Here is a 17,451-nt window from a genome sequence, read left to right as displayed (position 1 = left end):
AAGATCATCTACAAGTGGAGAAGATTCCAAACAACTGCCAACTTGTTCAGGCCAGGCCACCCCAGCAAGTTCAGCCCGAGAGCAGACCACAAGATGCTGAAAGAAGTCACTAAGAACCCCAGAATGTCATCACGGGACCTACAGGTAGCTCTTGCCACTGTTGATGTCAAAATGCACATGTCTACCATTAGAAAGAGGCTGCACAAATTTGATCTGCACGGGAGGTGTGCCAGGAGGAAACCTTTGCTGTCCAGAAAGAACATCAGGGCAAGACTAAAGTTTGCCAATGAACACCTAGGCAAAGACCATCACTTCTGGAACAATGTGCTCTGGACAGATGAGTCAAAGGTAGAGCTATTTGGCCACAGTACCAGAAGACATGTTTGGAAAAAACCAAAGACAGCATTTGACCACAAGAACCTGATACCAACTGTAAAGCATGGTGGTGGAAATATTATGGTTTGGGGCAGCTTTGCTGCATCAGGGTCTGGGCAGCTCACCATCATAGAATCCACTTTGAATTCTTCATTGTACCAGAGGGTGCTTGAGGATAATGTGAGGCCATCTGTCAGATAGTTGAAGCTCAACCGAAGGTGGACCTAGCAACATGACAGTGACCCTAAACATACCAGTAAATCCACCAAGGAATGGCTGAAAAGAAAGAAATGGAGGGTTCTGGAATGGTCAAGTCAAAGCCCGGATCTAAATCCCATCGAGATGTTGTGGGGGGATTTGAAACGAGCTATGCATGCAAGAAACCCCTCAAATATCGCACAGCTGAAAGAATTCTGCATGGAGGAGTGGGCAAAAATTTCTCCCAGTCGATGTCAGAGACTGGTAGACAGTTATAAGAAACGCCTAGTTGAGGTTGTTTCTGCCAAAGGGGGCAATACCACCTGTGAGAGCCAAGGGTGTACTTACTTTTTCCACATGCGAAATTTGCATTTATGTTTAATTTAAATTATACAATGGACTACAAAATGTAAATGTTTCATTATATTTGTTATATTATATCACCTTTACCTATCAATATTGTTGAAATGAAGATCAAATACAGACTTGGCATTTAATATGAATTTTTTTTTCGTGGGGGTGAACTTACTTTTCAAGATGACTTAGAACCAAAAGTTCATTGGAATTATGTTGAAATTATTCTAATAGATTTTGTTTACTAGATTTTTAACATATTTTACTAGAAAATTTTTACTACATATTTTACTATTTTACCAGATTTTACTAGGTTTACTAGAAAACAAAACTAGATTTTGTTTATGTGACCTTTAAAAGAAACAAAAACCACATTTGACATTTCGAAGCAAATAAATTGATCCTTGAAAGTGATGTAAACTGATATCAAACTCAATTCACGGACAGTACTGTGTTAAACTTCTGTACGTTTTCCAGAAGTAACTCTTTATTTTGCACATTAGCCAAAAAAAATTCAACAAAAACAAAAGCTAAATTATGACTGGGATTACGGACAGTAAAATTACAGTTCAGTACTTCGTGTAACCCCCACGAGCATTCAGGAGAGCACGTACACGTCGAGGCATGCTGTTCACGAGATTTGCCAAGGTTTGGACAGGAATCGCTTGCCATGCAGCGACAATAGTCTGCTGCAATTCAGGCACAGAGGCAGGCTGCTGGTCCAGGTTGTCGATTTGACGCGTTAATTCTGCCCACAAGTCCTCCATCGGATTCATATCCGGGGACATGGCAGGCCACTCCATATGCTCTACACCACCGTCAGCAAGAAAGTGTTGGATCATGCGAGCATGATGAGGCCGTGCATTGTCATCTTGGAAGACGAAGTTTCCTCGAAAGGCTGCACGAGCAAATGGAAGCAATGTTTCTTCCAGAATGACCCTGTACTTGAACTGGTTCAGGTTTCAATTCAGATCAACCAGGTCAGTTTTGCCCCCTGCATGAAAAGCAGCCCAAACAGTCACCCCACCACCTCCAGCTTGGACTCTTGGCACTATACAATCTTCGTTGTGGGCTTCATGCACTTGTCAGCGCACTCGGACGCGGCCATCTTGACGATAGACCAGAAATCTAGACTCATCCCTGAAGGTCACGTGATTCCAGTGTCCTGGCTGCCATTGACGGTGCTCTCTGGCCCACTGCAATCGGCGCTGGCGGTGTTGTCTGGTCAGGCATGGCTTTCTCAGGGGACGCCTGGCACGATAGCCTGCTTGAACCAGTCGTTGGTTGACTAGCCTTCTGGATACAGGCACATTTGTCAGTTGCTGCCACTCCGCCCTAAGCCGATTAGCTGACTTGGTTCGGGCCATTGCAGACTAACCGGTGCAGCTGGCGATCATCTCTCCTTGTGGTTCGGCGTGGACGTCCTGGCGTCGGTATTGGAGTAGGGACACCCCTCTGAGCATTTCGTTTCAAGGTCTTTGACACCTGACCATGAGTGATGCCATACTGCTGAGCAATAGCACGCTGTTTCATGCCAGAATTTCGTAAAGCCACCACTCCATGACAAACAGCATTGTCAAGTTGACGGACCATCTCCAGAGGAAGCGGCAATAACTTTTGGAGACGTGCAGCAGTTGTTTTCCACTAATACAGAATGCAACAACCCTTATATACCGATTGTGATGCCAATCGTCAAATGTACCTGTCCTTACATTTTGTCACGCCACCTGTGATATAATCCTGTTATTGACTTCTTGCTGTGAAAGACAATCAGTGACATGGTTCTTTCAACAAAGACATCACCGAAGGGTAAAAGCAACTCACCAGATTGATATTGTTGCGAATATGGAATTTGGCCTCCATATCCGCTTGTAAATATTCCCCTATTTTCTCCAATACTCCCCAACTTTCCCCAGTCCCCCATTCCCTAGTCCCATTGCATGTAAATAACAATCAGTAGAGCCGACCTTCCCCTTATTCCCCCATTAAATGTCGTGCCCAGGTCCACCGCACCACACGTAGACAACTTTCGGACATCTTCCTAGTTATTCTTAATCTATGTCAGTTAAGGCCTCGTTTCCATTAATTATGACTCTTCGTTGCACCAGAATGTGATTATATGGCACCAGTAGTGAGTTTAGGACCTTCCCATACCTCCTCCCATCTTCTTCCCCAAACAACAACAACAACAACAACTACAGCTACAACAACAACAACAACAACTACAGCTACAACAACAACAACAACAACTACAGCAACAACAACAACAACTACAGCTACAACAACAACAACAACAACTACAGCTACAACAACAACTACAACAACGGCGCGCGCGGGGAGTGTGCGTCCTCCCTCCGGCTCGGTTAGCCGCCATTATCCATGCGCCCCACGGGGTTACCACGAAGGGGCTGGCTGTCAGCTCCTCGTCAAGGGCGGAGCCTGGTAAACCCCCCCCGCACCCAATAAGAAGGGCGGACCGATTCCATCTGGGCGGAGCTAACGAGCCGAGGGCGTGTCACTCCCCGCCGGATATACGCAGCCGCTTGCCGGACGTGACGTCAGATGCGCCCCCAGCTTGAGACGACAAGACGCCACCTCGAGCGCTGAGAGACCTCCTGCATCTTTTGGGCCGCGCCATCCTGTCCCTGAGCACAAGGTGCACCTTGTGCTGGCCATCGAATACCCGCTTTCCTTGTCATCAATCCCCGTGTGAGTCAGTTTTTGTCCTGTTTCTCTGTGGTCTGTCGGGAATAATATAAGGTTGTGTCTAAGTGCCTGTCTTCCTATGATGTACCTCTCGTCCCTGTAATCTGACCTTCCGCACGAATATAACCTCCTCCGGAGGTCTTGAGAACTGAACCCCTGGTGTCGTATTGTGTCATTATAACCCAGCCGGGTGTCTTCTCTTTCCTATTGAGCCAGCGTAGCGCGGCTTCGTCGACGTTCGAGTACAATCGGGTAATTTGTGCGGACACGACGGCCATTCCGCTCGGCCCACCTTAACATCAAAGTCGTGTCTGTAACAATTGGTGTCGGGAGTGAGATTCGAGGCCCGACCAAATTTTGAAGAAAAAAAAAAACGAATAGAGGAAAAAAAAAAAATTTGGTCAAAATTTGGAGCGGCCGAAATTTGTTTTGTTTTACGAAACTCGAATTTTGCAAGTCGCGCTATGGCGGATCAAGACGGCTGGGGTCCGGTAGGGGAGAGTGAGGTAGGGTCGATCCAGGACCAAAATGAGGGACAGGAGGAGAGCGAAGCAGTGAGGGCGGCAGGTTCGCAAAATAGCGCCGTCACGCACGAAGAAGCGGGCGCGCAAAATGGCGCCTCGCTGATCACCGCGCCAGCGACCGTGGCAGCGCCCCCGATGGATTGGGGCCTTTTTTTCATACAAATGAAGGCCCTTATGGCCCAGAATAGCGAGAAAATGAGGGAGGAAACGAGGGCTAATAATGAGCGATTGGGTGAGCGGTTGGGGAACCGGATGGATGCTCAGGGTGAGCGATTGGGAAACCAAATTGAAGAAATAACGAACCGAATGAGGGCTCGGAGTGAGCGATTGGAGGGCCAACTGGGGGTAATGAGGGACGAAGCGAGGGGTACCGGAGAGGGGTTAGACAACGGGATAAAGGAGGTGAAAAATGGGTTAATGGGGGTAGAAAATAGAATGGCTGCCCAGGAGAATCAGATAGAGGGAGTGAAAAATGGGGTAGAGGGAGAGGAGATTAGAAGAGGTGTGAGTGAGGAGGTCGGAGGAGTGCGCGAGGAGGTGAGGCACTGTAAGGAGCACATGGAGAAGGAGGTGAGAAAGGGGACTGTAAAGTTACAAGGGGGCATAGAGGACCTGACGCAGGAGATGGAGCAGCTGACGGTGGGACAGACGGAGTTAGTGGAGCAGGTTCAAAGGAACACTGCGGTATTAGGAGGTTTAAAGGCGACACAGAAAGAACTAAAAGATGACTTGATAGCGACAAAGAGGGAATGTCAGATGGTACGTGAGGGACTGACAACGAGGTTGGACGAGGTGGTAGAGGTAATGGAGACGAAGGACCGGCAGGTGAGGACGCACATGGAAACGGTCAAGGTAGCCTTAGAGGATGAGCTTGAGGAGACGTACCGGGGAATAAAAGAGGTGAAGCACAAATTAGAAGAAGTGGAAGAAGGGATGAGCGAAATTAAGAAGCGACGGAGAGGGGATAAGAAGGAGATAAAAGAATTGGTCCAAAGTCTGTGTTTGGATCGTGATGATGTGCTCATTAACCGGATGAGGGATTCGCAGGTGATGGAGGAGAAGCGAAGAGGAAGAGGACCCGGTGTAAGTGGTGACCAATATGGTCGTGCGTATGATGCGCCAGGGGATTTAAGGAGCTTGGGGGTCGAGATGGACCCGGGTGTTCGTGAGAGGCCGTGGGTGAAGTGTGCGACAGGTCTGGTGTGCGAAAATGGAGGTGTGCAAGAAAGTCCGACTCTGGGGTGTGTGAGGAAAAAGTGTGTACCAAGGAGTGAGTGTGCTGGCGAGAGTGAGTCGGTCGTAGCGCGTGTGCGAGGGAGCACGTGGAAGCGCGGGGTGGTGAGTGTTACAGAGGGTGTGACGGGAGAGTGTGCGCAAGAGTGTGCGCGAGAAAGGTGTGTGACGGACAGGTGCATGAGGAAAGAGTGCGCTGTCAGAAGTAAGGAAGAGTGTCCACCTGTGGTGAGTGTTACAGAGGGTGTAACGGGAGAGTGTGCGCGAGAAAGGTGTGTGACGGACAGGTGCATAAGGAAAGAGTGCGCTGTCAGAAGTAAGGAAGAGTGTCCACCTGTGGTGAGTGTTACAGAGGGTGTAACGGGAGAGTGTGCGCGAGAAAGGTGTGTGACGGACAGGTGCATGGGGAAAGAGTGTGCTGTCAAGAGTAAGGGTGAGTGCGTTGTCACGAGTGGAGGTGAGAGTAGTGAGAGTGACAAGGAGAGTGAGCTGGTTGTGACAGGTGAGCGAGGATGTACACCTGGGATGGAAGGATGTACACCTGGAATGGTAGAGCGTGAGTGGGAATGCACGCTGGAGTTGGTGGTGAGGCACGTGGTTGGGTGTGCGAATGAGAGCACACCTGTGATTGTCACAGAGGAGGTGACCGAGGAGGGGGCGCGAAGAGGTGTATTGGTGAGGTGTGCGAGCGACGAATGTGTGCCAAAGTGTTCGGTGGTCAGGTGTGTGACCAAGGCTGTGAGTGGAATGAGGGTACCTGGGTGTGTAAGGAAAGGTACGAGGAGCATGGGCACGGCTGGATGTGTGAGCAAGGAACGGGCTTCGGGGTGCAAGAATCCAGGTGAAGCATCGACGTTACACAGGTTAAAGGTTAGGTCGACTTTTAGCCGAAGCGGGCCCTCGGTGCGTGCCGGGCTTCGCGTGCCGCGAGAACCAGCGGGGATCCGAGCCACGGCGGGTTCGAAAGGACCGCCGTGCGCGACCCACGCTGGGCCTCGCTTTGAACGGCCGCGTCCGTGCTCCAATAGGCGGAGCTGGCAGCCCGATAGAAAGGGTCGTCATGGCGACCACTTTTTGGTGAGACGTGCCGGCAGGTCGAGATCGGGACATTGGATGGCTCCACGCCGAGGTGATGCGTGGGATCTCGGCCCGGGTAAGCCCCCGTCCCTGCACCGAGTGCCGGACGCATCCAGCCGCCGGCACAAAACAACCAGCATCCATTGCTTGGCTTTACGAAGCCGGGCTTTGGACAGGGATTGGCGCACCGAGAGGACCTAATAAGTAGACGGGTGATGGTGATAGTGATAGTAGTGATTTGATACAAAATTTAGAAAAGTGAATAGAATTGGCAGTAAATGGAAAATTTTTGAATTGGTTGGAAATCTGGACGAACAAAATTGATAGTGAGAGACCCCCGATGTGGTGGGATGGCAAATCCACCATCCTTCCCATGGGGGCAAAGGAGCACTAGCTTAGGGGGTGTATGGCAGTGGAAAACTAGCCCGGGTGGGTTAGGATATGGTGTGTAGGGATCTAGCGAAGATTGACATTAGGTGACGTTAAGATTAGTTAGTGACTGATACCTGTAGTGGGGACGCAGGTAGATTAGTATGGATGATAATGACGAGGGAGCGCAATAGTTTAAAGGGACGACTGGGAAGCGCAAGTTTCAGAAGGGAGTAGTTAGCTGAGATGATGCCGTGTGTGTGTGAGAATTGAACAGGTGTGATTGCACAGGTGTGCAACTGGACAGGTGTGTGGAGCAGTGTATGAGTAGTGAGTGTGTGGATCAGCGCGAATGCGCTTGGGGAGAGAAGGGTGCAGGTGGCACCAGGTGTGAGAGCACAGGTGTGCAAGTACAGGTGTGTGGAGAGAGTTGGAGTAAGTGGTATGGAGTGGTGTGCGTGGTGCGAAGGTGTGGATGGGGGAAGAGTGGACCCCTTTCACGAGTACCCGGGGCGGGTAGTGTAAGTGTTAGGTAGAGGGTGCAGGTAAATTGTGGTTGGATATTGGCATTTGTGGTGCGGTTGCAGAATGGTGTTGTGGATGGGTGCATTAGTGTTGTGGAAATGGCTGGGCGTGTAGCCTGTTAGTGTGTGTAGTTGGTTGGGCACTCCACCACTGTGAGGATGTCGGCCAGGTGAGGCCGCAGGTGGGCTCTGGGAGCCGGTAGAGTTGTGGATGGGGCCCGAGGATCCGGAGGATGGACCCGGGTAGCCCAGTGCCAGAGAGGGCACCGAGTGGGGAGAGTGCCAGAGGGCCTTCCCCAGGTAGTTAGGTTAGGGTAAGGAGCAGGTAAGCTCGGAGGCAACCGCAGTGGTGGAGGTGTGCAGGTGGGTAGACCCACTGGGAGAGGTACACGCCACAGCCCAGAAATTGTGCGAGGGCACCGGGAGATGAATCGGGGGAGTGAGACCCCAAATTGAAGAGCACCACAGTTTGGCCAATGGGAATTGGTTTTTAGAACCCATAGTGTAAGAGGGCCAATGGTTTGGCCGGAGAAAGACCCCGGGTAGTGTAAAGTTGTTAAAGTCATTTAGGAAATAGTTAGGATTGAAGAACCTGTCGCACCATACGCAGCCACTTACCTGTGGTGATGATGATGACTCCACACCTGTGTTTTCTTTGTTCTGTGTGCAGGAAATGAGATTGCTGTGGATTTGTGAGACGCATCACGACGTGGAGGAGACATTGGGGTGATTCCATCTCTCCCTCCCTAGGAGGGACTGATGATGAATTGGTAATGGCAAATTATGATGTTGAGTTGGAGATGGCAAATTTTGATGAGAGTTGAAAATGGCAAATTTGATTGGTTAGGAGGGAGAGAAGACGAATTTGGTTTATGGGAGGAACGGGGAAGACAGTAGGGATGTTTGTTGATTTGTAAAGTAGATGTTTATGGGTAGTGTTGTGTTGTGTGGATACAGTAAGGGGTAAGGGAGGGGCCATGTAGGTTACCTGGTGGGGGGGGGGGGCGTACGATAGGAACGTACCTGTCTCACCTGGTTCCCATGTGCCCCCAGTGTGCATCACCTTACATTGCGTGCACTTTTGCGCCCTTACCACCTTACTCACTTGTTTCTTCTTTTGTCTCCCACCTCCGAGGATCTGGCTTTGGGGTAGAGAGAGAGGAGAGAGAGGTGCTGGCTGCGCAGTTGTGGGCCTGCACTTTCGCTGTTTGCTGCCGGGATCGATACACCATATGGACCGCAATGTTTGTGGCCACCCACAATGGACCGCAGTTCGTTTGCGGCCAAGCACCACCCGGGGATGGACCTATGGGTCAACGTGGCACCTATGCCATACAGGTGAACCACTTTTAGTTGACACCAAGTGCACCACAAGAAGAGCAAGAGACACCTGCAGGGTTAGGGGTTGTCGCATTTATTTTTAATCATTGAACAATGGTGACTGCACCGATTGGTGGTGGGGTGGTGCTGTTGATGCTCGGAAAGGGTGCTCTGCACGTTATTAAAGGCCGTCGGCCACAGAGCACTCGTGGGTTGGTGTATCGATGTTGGCAAGCGCGCTCTCTCTCTATGCATAACATCTGCATGTGTTCCTCCAAAAACAGGTCCTGGATCGTAGTGTAAATAGCAGCGTAGTCTTGTAAATAATGCTCCCTACCGGCTGTATGTTTAGTTTGAGAATTCTTTCCGGATTCGGTTATCCTGTGGGTGTGTTTCTATGAGGAGAAGGGTGCAACGTCGCAGGGGGACATATTTACTCATTTGTGAATATCTGTAAAACTGTCGCACTCAGGGTAGAGTTAATAGTAGAGGGAACTACATTGCGTGCCACACTAAAGTAGGTAAAAATTTATCGGGTCGGGACGCCCCGAGGGTAGAGAAGGGTGCAATGTTGCGAATATGGAATTTGGCCTCCATATCCGCTTGTAAATATTCCCCTATTTTCTCCAATACTCCCCAACTTTCCCCAGTCCCCCATTCCCTAGTCCCATTGCATGTAAATAACAATCAGTAGAGCCGACCTTCCCCTTATTCCCCCATTAAATGTCGTGCCCAGGTCCACCGCACCACACGTAGACAACTTTCGGACATCTTCCTAGTTATTCTTAATCTATGTCAGTTAAGGCCTCGTTTCCATTAATTATGACTCTTCGTTGCACCAGAATGTGATTATATGGCACCAGTAGTGAGTTTAGGACCTTCCCATACCTCCTCCCATCTTCTTCCCCAAACAACAACAACAACAACAACTACAGCTACAACAACAACAACAACAACTACAGCTACAACAACAACAACAACAACTACAGCAACAACAACAACAACTACAGCTACAACAACAACAACAACAACTACAGCTACAACAACAACTACAACAACGGCGCGCGCGGGGAGTGTGCGTCCTCCCTCCGGCTCGGTTAGCCGCCATTATCCATGCGCCCCACGGGGTTACCACGAAGGGGCTGGCTGTCAGCTCCTCGTCAAGGGCGGAGCCTGGTAAACCCCCCCCGCACCCAATAAGAAGGGCGGACCGATTCCATCTGGGCGGAGCTAACGAGCCGAGGGCGTGTCACTCCCCGCCGGATATACGCAGCCGCTTGCCGGACGTGACGTCAGATGCGCCCCCAGCTTGAGACGACAAGACGCCACCTCGAGCGCTGAGAGACCTCCTGCATCTTTTGGGCCGCGCCATCCTGTCCCTGAGCACAAGGTGCACCTTGTGCTGGCCATCGAATACCCGCTTTCCTTGTCATCAATCCCCGTGTGAGTCAGTTTTTGTCCTGTTTCTCTGTGGTCTGTCGGGAATAATATAAGGTTGTGTCTAAGTGCCTGTCTTCCTATGATGTACCTCTCGTCCCTGTAATCTGACCTTCCGCACGAATATAACCTCCTCCGGAGGTCTTGAGAACTGAACCCCTGGTGTCGTATTGTGTCATTATAACCCAGCCGGGTGTCTTCTCTTTCCTATTGAGCCAGCGTAGCGCGGCTTCGTCGACGTTCGAGTACAATCGGGTAATTTGTGCGGACACGACGGCCATTCCGCTCGGCCCACCTTAACATCAAAGTCGTGTCTGTAACAATATACTGAGTTCAGAAAGTAAACCCAAGTGAAGAAAAAATATATATTCCATATTAAATGCCAAGTCTGTAGCTGTATGTTGAAATATGTTGAAAAAGTCAAAACTTTACATGGGGTGGACTTACTTTTTCACGTGACTGTATATATATATATATATATATATATATATATATATATATATATATATATATATATATATATATATATATATATATTGTTACAGAACCCAACGTCGGCCTATGGTTCCCCTTTGAGGGGGGATTAGTCCCCTCGCTTTTCACTGACCGACGTGGTCCCTGAAGCTGCACCGCGGCCTCCGGAAAGGCCGGTGAGCCGCTTCGTTCGCGACCGCGGATAAGATGTTACTTGATTGCCGAGCGGTGTTTAGCAACCGCAGCACGAACTGTTACCAAGACTAACCCGATCCTGAAACGTTGGCCAAAATCGTGCCACAGGTGTCCAATGAGGGAAAAGACAACAACGACGGATGCAGAGGAAAGAAAACAAGAGGTAGGAAATACGAATATGATTTATTATTACTATCTACAACCAAAAGAAACCAAGGAGAAGGAAGGATAATAAAATAAAGCAGAAAGAGGGATGGACCAGAAGGACACAGTGAAACTTAGCTTACCTATGCAGTCTTAATTAATACCCCAGGACAGAACAAACAAAAGACAGACTCACACGAATGGGGAATGGAGGCAGGAATGACTGGAAGGAGGAATGGGAAGGTTCAGCTGGGGCAGATGGTTCGGGCTTGATCCCGCACGGGACGTCGGGCTGGACCTCGACGGCCACCGATGCCACCGCAATCTGGCTCCCGCGGGGTAACGGGTCGAAGCTGCCTGGTGGAGTCAACGCTGCTTGTGGAGCCAAAGCTGCTGGTGGTGCCAAAACTGCTGGTGGAGCCAAAACTGCTGGTGGAGCCAAACTGCTGGTGGAGCCAAAGCTGCTTCTCTCGCTCACCTCAGGACACGTCTCCCTTCTCTCTCCGAGGGCTCGTCTCCACTCATCTGCCGTCTCTGGCGCAACTCTTAGAACTCTTGGACTCAGAACTCATCTGCCGTCCCTGGCGCAACTCTTAGAACTTAGAACTCATCTCTAGTGGGGGCGTCTCCCGTGGGTTATATATAGCCCCACCCTTGAACCTCTTCGAACCTCCCCGATCGCTCTTCCTCCGCCCTCCCAAGCCAAATCCCTCGTGCTGGGTTGGTTGTTCGGGGCCGACTCACTCCTCCCTTCTCTGTTACGAGGTGGAGACACACCTTTCTTCTCCGAGCCGGAGCACATGGCAATGGCGGTGAATGCAGTTGGCAATCGAGGCTTTGGGAATGGGAATGAAAGGGAATGGAAATGAAAGGGATTCTACTCTATTTGAATTCGGTGCAATGGAGTATTAATTAAATGAAGACAAAGCCTTAACCTAATACACAGAATAAGGAAATAAACTACCAACAAGGAGGAAATCTATGATTGGCTAACGTGATTGTTTATGACCTAATTACGGGACGCACTTTGACCTTTATACACAACTGGAGGAAGGAGGGTGATATTTTACAATGTACTACACAATAAAAAAACACAATTCTCATATCCACAACAATATATATATATACTGTATATACATATACATACATACATATATTATACATATAGATATATATATATTTTTTGGGTTTTTTTTTTTTGTTTGTTTGTTTGTTTTTATTTTCCTGTTATTATTGTTTTTGCAATAAAAGTTTTTTTCTTCCTATTATATATTATTATTATATATATATATTTTTATTTTTTTATATATATATTTTTTTATTTTTTTATTTATATATATATATATATATATATATATATATATATATATACATACAGTATTATGTACAATAGGGTGTGCTTTTCAACATACGTACAAGAGGAGTGTGCAAAGGTAATGTAATTCACTTCCTTTGAGTTGTCCATCCCGGGTTTCATTGCTGACCAGACAAATTGCTACACCGTCATTGCTGACCAGTTGGATTGCTGACTTGTCAGATTGGCACTTTGCAGGTAGGGTGTTGAATCACAAAGTACACTGTCCCTCAGATAGACCTTAGGTCAGATGTCCTGTCTGTTGGCATGAGCTGGTGGATGGAGAGGATCACAAAGTGTCTTTTAAGAAGAGTAGTCAAGTTCTTGCTGGCAGCACAAATAAGTCACAAATTGCTGCCAAAATCAACTTCAGCCAAACGTCAGACCTGGTTAGCCGTTTTGTGAAAGACTTGGGTAAAAACATTTACCCACACAAACCCACAAGAATATGGGTATAATTGGGATTGTCAAATAAGTACTATTCATGTCTATATATTTATAGTTATGTGCATAGAATATTTTCAATTTCGTTAAACTCAGTATCTATTTTGCATAATTGTTTGTGGAGGAGACATTATTTTACATTAACATGTAGTGTGTGAGATAGAAAGCATGAGGACAATCATAAAAATATATATGTATATATATATTTTGGGATGAACACATGTTTGGAATGGATTAACAAATATGGATGGTAAGATATCCTTGCACATCCATGTGGTGCAACGTACATGCAAGTGCGTGTTTCGTGTTATAATGTTTAAAAAAACAGCCATCGTTTAGACCAGGCCGCAGTTTTTTCTCACAAAACGCCATATAATTGCACTTGAGCTTCGACCCCCAGCAGGGATCCAGTGGGGGCGGTGCCCTCTTGCTGGGGGCTGTCTACCGTGTTCCATGATATTTCTCTATACGCGTGGGTATACAGTAGGTATATCCGTTTGGCCAAACGGTCCCGAGCATGGAATACTTCTGGCAAAAAAAAAAATGAAACACTTCCACACGTGACATTCCAATAGAACACAAGTCTTAAATTGTCCCTTCATGTTTTGTTGTTGCATTATATATTATGTATAACGTCAGGTGTGTGAGGTGCATGGATGACGCATACTTATAAGTCTGTAGGTCCACGCACATACAGAAGAGACGCGTCCAACGTCCAACGCGCAGCCTTCCTTTGTCGATTCCCTTGTCCGTGTCCGCGCGTCCCTACCCTGCGATCTCGCCTGTGTGTGGGCCCTCTCCACGGCGGTCATTCCGTAACCGAACCCGTGTGCGTCGCACATGGTACGCATTACGGAACGCGGGAGGCACTGTGGCGGGGAGGGCGTGGTGTGGGTATAGGAACCATGGGTGGGAGGTCGCAGAGGTGGATGGGGAGAAAAGAGGAAAAATAGGGCGGGCTAGCGTGGGAGGAAAGAAGGGATGAGGGCAGGTAAAGGAAGGAAAGGGTATAATGAAAAGGTTTGGTTAGAGTATCGCAAATAGTTGGGTAATCAAATTCGATGATGTGAATTGGAACAGAATGACGATATTGACGAATGAAAAATGTGGAACTTGTTCCCTCGAAAGTGCAGAATGGGATAAGAAAATGCCACTGAAAATGAGGCCGAGCAAATCCTTCACTGCATGGTGTAGTCTAGGATGAAAATAGCAAAACGATAACCGGAAAAACGATAACAGACCATAGAAATCTCATAAAACAACAACTCCCAGAATAACCCGTCCATCCATGAGGATTCCAAAGAAAAAGTTGATAAATAACTGGCAGTCTATGATGATTTCCCAACTTCTCCCTCCACAAATAGAAAAGGACAATGAAGGACAAACTGGGTGGGGGAGAGAGACTGGATCAAAGGGATGGTAATCGTGGACCATACTTGATGGTAGCAAGGCAACCAGGTGCATCGAGAAGGTGTATGGGCGGAAGTATAAGTATGGATCTCGGATCTTACCACCCAGCTAGCGATCAGCCAGGCAGAAAGCACATGGGCAAACAGGAAGAGGGGCCCAGAGTCGAATGTCCACCGGTCGGCCCTCATACATCATTGCCGTCCAACTCCGTTCGCAGCCTTTCATTTTGGCCAGAACACGATGAAAGGCTATCGCTGATGAGCCGTTCAAATTGCGCCATTTAAGAATTCGGAAATATTTCCTCCACATCTGCCGCGCAATTAGAGTCGATTTAAACTCGGATACTTTTGAGTTCGAATCTGCCAGCAGCAAAAGGACCAATTATATGTACTAACGGGAAACCTTCGGTGGGCAATTTGCAGCAGCGCATTCTTAAAAATGCACTTTTTAATTGTTGTCATTTTTTAAAGGGAGTTTTATTGATATAAATGTATGAACTGCATATTATAATTTTGAGAATTCCATTATATTATGAAGAAAAAGCAATATTATTTGTAATACCAGCTACCACCAAAGGTGGCACTATTTCCACCACATCTACCCAAATAAAAACTCGGTGTGTGTTTGTACATTTGCACAATTGTCTCCCCCTTCATAAGGACGATTTGAGAAGGGTTTTAAAAGCCAAACTTTTAACACGACAGTGTTCACTACTTTCTAATTTTGAGGATTAAAAAAACTTGAAAAACATTTTCCATACAGGAGTAATTACGTCTTTTCAAATTGGAATCGTAGATGGTGCAAACCGAGCCTCATTGGCGGTGTACAGAAGCGTTTTTTAAATAACAATAAATACAAGGCACAGGGAGGTGAAATTCACTGCCAATGATGTGCAACGTGTGCAGAGTAGAATGAGTGTTCATGAACATCCATATGATGTCGAATAAAAAATAAAAATAGAAGCACACCTGACACGAGGCCGAGGTTTCAGACTTTGGCCCACTCACGAGGCTGTACCGTCGAATAATAATGCCCTTTTATACGAATATAAAAGGTTATACAATAGGCGATAAAAAGGCAATAAAAATAGCATATAGTATGTATATATACCTGTGTTTCATATATATATATATATATATATATATATATATATATATATATATATATATATATATATATATATATATATATATACATATATATATATATATATATATATATATATATATATATATATATATATATATATATATATACATACATTTATATACATATATGTATATTGTTACAGCCACGGGTTTTGGGTCTACTACAAGGGAGATCCTCGGTTCCCCTCAGACTTACCGGGCTTGAATAACTTGGCACGGCGGGTTGGGAACGCGAACTCCAATTGGTCTATCACGTTGTCTCAGGGTTCTCCATCTGACCACCGTTTACCTGAGCCACATGGCTTTCCAATCAGGGGACGTGCCCTCAGTTATGCACCAATCATTTATATTAATATTTATCTATATATGGGAGCATATGCTGGATGAGCTCGTCCCTGCGAGTCCTCAGCACCATCCCGACACACACAACACCGTGTGTGCCACGGAATGAGATGTTTTTTTTTACAGCGGCCAGAGTGCAAATCCTGCCACCAACCTCCTTGAGAGAGGACCCAGTACCCTGGTACTCATTTGGCCTACCTCGGAAGGATGAACAGGCTGAGTCAACCCAACTTGGTATTAATTGGACAGCTGAAAGGGATTCTAACTCAGGACCTTAGGATCCCAAGCCCAACGCCCTAACTATTAGGTATTCATATCTTAATTCAATCTTAATTAGGGTGGCTGAGCTTACTGCTGGTGCATGCTGGACTTGAATATGAGCCAATCAAGTGGGGAATTATAACCTCCCAGTCTCACCTAATGTGCAAACAATGCTGAACCAATGAAGGAAAAGACGAATACGGACAGATTGGAAAGGAAGTTCAACAAGAGGAATTTATTATTTACAAAAAGAGCGAATTATAAATGTGTAATGCTGGAGCATGCAGGTAGGGGAACTCAAGGATTTTAATGTACAGCAAATCAATCAAATGAATAAAAAGGGGGAATGAAAATCAAAATGTATAAAGCAATTGCAAGCAATAAAGAGGGCCGCAATATATACAGTAAAGTAAAATGGACGAGATGCAGACTTAATCCTATGCCTTACTTACGACTATACACAAGACCTGGGCACCCAATCACACCATCCGCGGAGGGAGGTAAGAACAGAAGATAAAGTGCAAGGATCACGGCCTCTTGCTCACCGGGAGGATGCAGTCGTGCTTCCATGACCCAAATGCTAAAAGCGAGGGTCAAGAGGGAAAATATTGGCAGTGTCTAGGATGGGTGGCTGTGGGGCATGCGGTAGGGTGAGTGAAATGCAGCTGGTGTGAGAGAAACTGTGAAGGTGCGTTATCAGTGGTTGTCTCTCCGAAGGAGTCGGGCCACAGCAACGCCGCCAATCGTTAATGCCCTCTTTATTGATGGTGATTCTACATTCAAAGGAGAATGATAGAATAAAAATAGCTGAGAAAAGAACTTGTGAGAGAAATAACCTTCTGTTTGAGAACCAAAGATATGTGAAAGCATGGCTTGGTCTGGCCCTATCGATACGCTTTCCACGGCACCTGCTCTGCTCGCCCCTAGGCTCAACCGCAGCTCGAACCCTCTTTCGCAATGACCGCTCTCCCACGTCGCTTCTACCATGAAGCATCACAAGCCAGCAGTGGACGGGACAAGCACCAGTATCGGTTCACCACCAGGCCAAAAACCAATGCGCAGAGTATCTGTCATACAGCTCTTTTATAATCCTTAAGCTGTGGCGGGGCCAAATATAGGATCAAAATCCATTGACTGGTGTATCTTCATCCATTGATTGACACATCACTGCTTTAGCCACGCCCACGCGAGACCTTCATGACGATTTTCTCCCCATGGGGTACGCAACAGAGCTCCGTGATTAACATGAGCCATGCTCACGTGTGTCAGGTTACAGGTGCGGAGGCAAACCCGGAAAGCTGGTACTTGTCTAGGTGAGCAAGCACCGATCGGAGCAATGAGGTGTCACTGAGACGACAGTGGCCAATTTGCGGCTCGTTGTTTGGGTGTTTAATCTGGTACGGAAGGGACAAGTCGGTCTGCCAATGCCGGCTATTCCCATGCATTTCCCCTTTCGCGCTTTTTGGTCAGTCGCATTGTCTGCGGGGTGGTTAGATGAGGTTGTGGGTATGCGGGCTGATTGGAACGAAGTGGTGGTTATCGGGTTGAGGGTTTGTCGTGTT

General features: G+C 47.4%; 1 protein-coding gene across 1 annotated transcript in view; it reads left to right on the top strand.

Annotated features, from left to right (window-relative positions):
- The first annotated feature begins 4,913 nt into the window (after nucleotides 1-4,913).
- The window catches only part of LOC144890685 (uncharacterized), a 134,244-nt gene continuing 121,706 nt past the window's right edge, over nucleotides 4,914-17,451 (top strand). The window contains exon 1 of the mRNA XM_078772038.1: nucleotides 4,914-5,204. Within this exon, the coding sequence (XP_078628164.1) occupies nucleotides 4,914-5,204 (291 nt within the window). The remainder of the gene's footprint in view (nucleotides 5,205-17,451) is intronic.

The sequence above is a fragment of the Myxine glutinosa genome, chromosome 1 (genome assembly GCF_964187855.1).
Source record: "Myxine glutinosa chromosome 1, kmMyxGlut1.1, whole genome shotgun sequence".
NCBI lineage: Eukaryota > Metazoa > Chordata > Myxini > Myxiniformes > Myxinidae > Myxine > Myxine glutinosa.
This window is presented reverse-complemented; position numbering and strand designations above follow the sequence as displayed.